The 6,377-nt window shown below is 38.4% G+C and overlaps 1 protein-coding gene across 1 annotated transcript; it reads right to left on the bottom strand.

Annotated features, from left to right (window-relative positions):
• Nucleotides 1–4,923: 4,923 nt before the first annotated feature.
• KRBA2 (KRAB-A domain containing 2) lies at nt 4,924–5,811 on the bottom strand. The gene is made up of 2 exons (XM_074901168.1): nt 5,800–5,811; nt 4,924–5,637 (listed from the first exon to the last, which is right to left on the bottom strand). The coding sequence occupies exons 1-2, from the start codon at nt 5,809–5,811 to the stop codon at nt 4,924–4,926; spliced, it is 726 nt and encodes a 241-aa protein (XP_074757269.1).
• Between the last annotated feature and the right edge of the window lie 566 nt (nt 5,812–6,377).

Below are 6,377 nucleotides of genomic sequence, written 5' to 3'. Positions count from 1 at the left end.
ATTGGAACATGACTGTTTAGCTACTATCGAGTATGTTTACTCCAGTCAAGAAGATTTGAAGGATGTACCACTGGAGCGACCTGACTGGGAATTATATACAGATGGCAGCAGCTTTATGGAACAAGGAGTTCGATACGCTGGATATGCAGTAACAACAGACACCACAGTTATAGAAGCAAAGGCACTGACGAGTACCACATCAGCTCAAAAAGCAGAACTCATTGTCTTGATTCGAGCCTTAGAATTAAGTGAAAAGAAAAAAGTAAATATTTGGACAGACTCAAAGTATGCTTTTGGGGTGGTACATGTCCATGGAGCTTTGTAGAAAGAAAGGGGATTATTGTCCTCTCAGGGATCAAATATTAAGCATCAAAATTAAATTATACAATTATTGCAAGCAGTTCAAAAACCAAATCAGGTAGCAATCATGCACTGTAAATCACACCAAATTAGAAATACAAAAAATTTTATTGGAAACATTTTGGCTGTCCGAACAGCAAGAAAAATAACAAAGGAACAAGCATTCCAAATGGCATTAATTCCCTCCAAACAGTAACTCTTCCGAGGGAAAGGCCAAAATATTCAGTAGAAGATGAAAATTAGGTTAATTTTTGAATGCTAAGAAAATTTAGCGGGATGGTGAATAACTCTTCATGGATGAGTAATAGTTCCACCTTTGTTAATAAAAGAAAGAATGGAAACCAAACATCAAGAATGTCATTAGGGAACAGAAGCTTTAGTAACTTTACAAAAACAAGTTATATCTGTTAAAATGGTGGACATGGCTAAATTAATAACTGCAAAATGTGACGTATGTTTAAAAAATAATCCAGTAATCAAGAAAAGAGTTCAAATGGGTAGATTAAAATCTAGTACAAAAACTGGAGATTATTAGCAAGTAGATTTTTCAGAATTACTAGACAAAATGGGTACTGATACATCCTGATAGGGGTTGATACTTTTACAAGATAGCCAGAAGCTTTTCCCTGTTGCACCACACAAGCCAATGAAGTAGTAAAGTGGTTATTACAAGAAATAATTCCAAGATTTGGAGTTCCTATTAGAATTTTGTCCGACAGAGGTCCACACTTTGTTGCAGAAATAGTTCAAAATGTCATCAAAATTCTGGGTATCACTTGGGATTTGCATACTCCATGGAGGCCACAATTCAGTGGAAAAGTAGAAAGAATGAATCAAACTTTAAAAAGACAAATAAGTAAGATCTGTCAAGAGACCAATTTAAAATGGCCTCAAGCATTTCCATTGGCATTATTACAAATCAGAGTACAACCAAAGAGCAGAACCTCAGTCAGTCCTTATGAATTACTGTATGGAAAACCTTATGAGTCCCCAGAACCAAATCCAAACATGCATGTAAAAGGAAAACAGGATGTGTATAACTATTTGCTTTCTTTAGGAAACGTTGACTACGATTCGGAGTCCAGTGCTGTGGAATAGACGATTATCCCTGGAAACTCCAGTGCATGACTTTCAACCAGGGGATTATGTCTATGTGAAAACATGGACTTCTGAACCTTTACAGGAGCGTTGGAAAGGACCTTTTCAGATACTGTTAACAACCTTTAACAGCTATCAAAATTGCAAAATCAGATGCTTGGATACACTATACCCGAGTGAAGAAAGCACCTACTCCATGGAAGATTATAAGCCGTGACCCAAAGACTTTAAAACTGACTTTAAAACATGTTTAAGATTTCATATCAGTTTGTGATTGTTCTCCTTATATTAGCTTGGAAGATGACACTGGTGGAATCATGGGTTGATCTGGTGGCAAGGAACAGAAGGCAAGCACATACAGAACAATTAATCCAAATTCCCAAAGAAATGCCTGAAGAAAATTTGATGTTAGGATTGATTAAGGGATTTGCCAACTTACAAAATATCACCTAGATCACAGCTTGTTTACCAATTCCAAGAGCAGTAGGTGAATCTATTCCTTGAGGAATCTTGACTATGAATTTGACCTATCTAGAACACAAAAACGAGACCACTTATTGCAAACAAAAGCCAGTGATTCAATGGTACGAACAAGTTAAAGTTATTAGAAAACAATGGAAATCACCAGGAAAAAAATCAGACTGTGAAAAACTACTAAATTATGACTTTGTAACAGGGTCTCAACCTAGTGCTTTGGCTCGAGTTCTCCTTCCAGGAGGCCCAAACCCTAATCTAGGATGGTGTTCATATGATGAACAAGTTAAAAACAATGTGAACAGGATCATCATGGAATGGCAGTGTAACAAAACTGAGCAAAGTACCCAAAACCAGGCAAGGTGAGACTCTGTATAGTCTATGTCCATATTCTTCCAATTTCAGTACATGGCCAGAACCCCTTAGTGTTTTACTTAGGAGAGTACCTGGATTAATAGAGTGTTTGCAATCCTTCCCTCGATAGTAGATAAAGGTACTACCCGATTAGAAAAGGAACATGTAGTACCATAGTAAAAATGTGAAAAGGTATATGATTGCAGCAATGCAGACTTAATAAATAGAAGAATTCCTCATTTGGCAGCCGCTTTGAAGTTTGGTTGTTATTGTCGAGGTTTTCATAATAACCTCACCATGACTCGCATCTTTACACCCAGAAGAGGATACTTTTTTAGCTGTAAGAAATCCACCATTCAGAGTCCAGGGCATTTAGTTTGGGCATTAAGTGATGGCACCTGGACAACCCACTTACCAGTAGATGGTAAGGTGAAACAAATTACTTCAGGACTGCCAACATTGTGTCCAATTTGGAAGAAATCACCATTCAAGGGTTCCCTGGAAATTTTAAAATTAGAACGAATTAAAAGGTCTGAAATAGATGATGACACCTGGAATGAACCATCAACAGGAGTAAAAATTGGCTGGGCTTTAGAGTCTCTTTTGAACCCAATAGCATCCTATAGGAATAGAGAATGGCTTTATCACTTAACAGGACAAGTAGAAAAATTGGCCAATGTTACAAGAAAAGGATTTAAAGAATTAAACATACAGTTACAGGCAACTTCCCGAATGACATTTCAAAACAGGATGGCATTAGACATGCTTCTGTTAAAAGAGAATGGAGTGTGTGGGTATCTCAAAGATAGATTGGATCATTGCTGCATTCATATTCCAAATGTTAAACAGGATTTAGAACATGATTTAGATCTGTTAGGCAAAATCGAAAAAGAAACAGAAACCATTCAAGAAGACATATCAGAAGATTGGCTAGGAAAAATTTTTAGTGGATTAGGTTGGAATTTGAGCTCTTGGCTGAAATCCCTAATCAAGACTCTGTTTTTATTACTGATCGTCCTTTTAATGATTATGCTAGTGTATGTGTGCCTTAAAAGACAGTTTACTAATAAACTTGCAATACATCGTAGAATTATAAGAGAAGTACCTACTATGCCACCAGACTACAGCCCACCACCACCATCATCTAGCAAGACAAACTTTGGCCTCAAAAATGAAAATGAATGAAAGTGTGAAAGTATTGAAATATTTTTCAACACTTTCAAAGGGGGGAAATGTTACTGATTTTATTATCAACTGAAATTAAATTGTGTTTGATTTTAATGTAAGTATAGAATTAAGGGATATTTTAGTGAAAATCATTTTACATTTATTGTATTTTAATCTAGCAACCGATTGCTACTCTAAAATCCCCTGTACAGCCCCGTACCAAGGCTGAAGGGATTGGTCATAATTGTTTAGTAAGAACGGTTAGAACCAAGGTAACAAAACATGAGGTGATTTGTAAACGGATTTATAATACATGTATAGGACTAGAAGAATGCAAGTAGTTGTCAAGGTCCAGGATTAATGGGAACTGAGGGAAGTAACTGTAACAGCTTGCAGGTACCTGCCAAGAAAACTGTGTCCTTAAGCAAAAGGTAATTCTGGCAGGGGGAGATCGCGACCACCGACTCATGGGCCACCTACTCACATTACACCCCAGACCCATTTCTGGACATTTCTAACCTTTACTACGCAGAATTGGAAGTGGGAGGAGAATATGTTAATGGTTACTTAGAAATTGTATGATTATGCGTGTGTACTTAATGAATATGCATAAGTAAGTTCTATATAAGATGTATGATCTTGGTGCCTGGTACGTGTTGTTGGTGAGGATACTCCCCTACACGTCCGGCCGACAATAAAGGAGTGTCTGCTTATCTGCATCAAATTGGTGTCGATAAATTATTTTATCCCGGATTTCGGTGACAAAACCACTACCCAAAGTACTATTAGTTCCACAATAATCTCCCTTATTCTGGTAATCAAATCCCTTGGTACAAGAAGTTACATTGATCCAGCCTGACAAATTATACTGCTTGTAATTATGAATGCCTTGTTTAAAATTACCCAGCATAAAACATGTCTGAGTCCAATTTTCTGAGCTGTTTCCAATCGTAACAGATCCCAATAGGTCCAGCTCCTGAGGGTCCCATGGCAAAGAAGTGGTCAGATTATTAATAATTGCAGCAGCAGCCTGAGAGGTGCTATTAAACTTAGAAGGAGAAACATTGAATGTTTGACAGATTACCTTTGGATTGCCAATGGGTACCCCGAAGAGACAGGTCCTAAAGGGGTCAGCAGGAGAATCCAGAGATAGACAGAAGTCTTTTTGTCCCGTCTTATTCGCCCAAGTGATCCAAACATGCGTTTTTGGCAACATCATCAGGACAGTTTATATTATTAGTATCATTGCCAGGAACATTAGCAGCTTTCTGAGCCAGTCTCGTCCATCGGCTGGGAATCCATTGAATACCTGTAGGAGTAATGATACACATATAACCTCTGCCCACATATTTAACTTCTGCTGGACCCTTCCATATTCCTGTTTCTAATTCTCTATACATTACATACATAGGTTCCCTCTCTTGTTTTCCCACTGTTCCTCCATGAATCATTGCAGGAGGGAGTCCTTGATCAGAAAAAACCACACAGGTGATTTAAAACAAAAACAGATCTCAACAGCCTTTCTGCTACATCAGTAATATCCTTAAACTTTTGTAAATACTGTTTCAATTTTCGATTTGCTCGTTCTACAATAGCTTGACCAGTTGGCGAGTGTGGTATTCCTGTTATATGCTTTATTCCCCACATTTGACAAAATTTTCTAACCCTTTCACTGCAATATGCAGGCCCATTGTCAGTTTTAATTGTGGTGGGAACTCCCATAACTGCAAAGCAACTAGTAAGGTGACGTATTACATGCAGTGCTTTCTCTCTTGTTTGGGGAGTTGCCCATATATATTTACTGTAAGTATCTATAGTAACATGCACATATTTTAATCGTCCAAATTCATTAACACGTGTCACATCCATCTGCCACAATTCACAAGGACCTAAACCTCGTGGATTTACACCAATTCCAAGTCCTGGGCCATGATGGCTACACGTAGCACATGCACGAACAATGCCACGAGCTTCCTCCATAGTGATGTTAAACTGCTGATGTAGTCCTCGAGCATTCTGGTGAAACATAGCATGCGATTCTCTTGCCTTGACAAAGTCACCAACAGGGGCTGCTACAGAGACCAGCCGATCAGCCCGGTCATTACCTTCCCCTAGTCCATCAGTCCATTTATGACTCCTGATATGGATTACACAGTATGGTTCTGCTCGCTGCACAATTGTGATCTGAGGAAAGCAAAGGGAAAAAAAAAAAAAAAAAAAAAGCCAAAGGATTCCTAGCCCTCAGGCAATGTTAAGTAGATAACATTCTTACAGAAAACAGGATAGATAGTAAACTAATCCCTGTCTTTGAGGTAAAGGGGTAGACACACCAGCTAAAGGATTTACTTTCTGGGACATCTTAACAGACACAAAATGATAACCCCTTTGTGTTAGGAGGTGGTGGGAGGTAGCATTCCAATCACGGCCCGGACTTGTAAAACGGGTCCAGTGTCAGGTTCAACTATACAGGCACCATTCAGAGAAGCGATGGGACCAGGAAGAATAACCCGAATTGAAGCCCCCTTTAGTATGAATAAGTTAGACGCTTGGAAGGAGGTAGTGGCAAACTACCGGGATGACCCACAAGGGGATACAAAAAGATTTGAACTAAGACCCTGATTAGAAAGATTTAAATCTTTAAAAAGACTTAATGCTAGATGCTATGAGGTAAACAGAGATACAATTGGTTTGAAAACAGCTAGCCTCTTACTCTGTTTTGAACCAGCGTTTAACACCTATGGACAAAGATTTTATAACTGTGGTTGGAGCAACTGGCCAGACTGAAAAGGCTTTCTTTATGCAGCCTATAAAGTATAAATTAGGAAAACAAAGAGGTATACATAAGTTTCTTTATTTGCCTCAATTCCCTAAACCATTATTAGGGAGAGACCTGTTAGAACAGCTAGGAACAAAGATTGGGTTTA

The sequence above is a fragment of the Athene noctua genome, chromosome 3 (genome assembly GCF_965140245.1).
Source record: "Athene noctua chromosome 3, bAthNoc1.hap1.1, whole genome shotgun sequence".
NCBI classification, from domain to species: domain Eukaryota; kingdom Metazoa; phylum Chordata; class Aves; order Strigiformes; family Strigidae; genus Athene; species Athene noctua.
The sequence above is the reverse complement of the archived record's forward strand: the minus strand, read 5'-3'. Positions and strand labels throughout refer to the sequence as shown.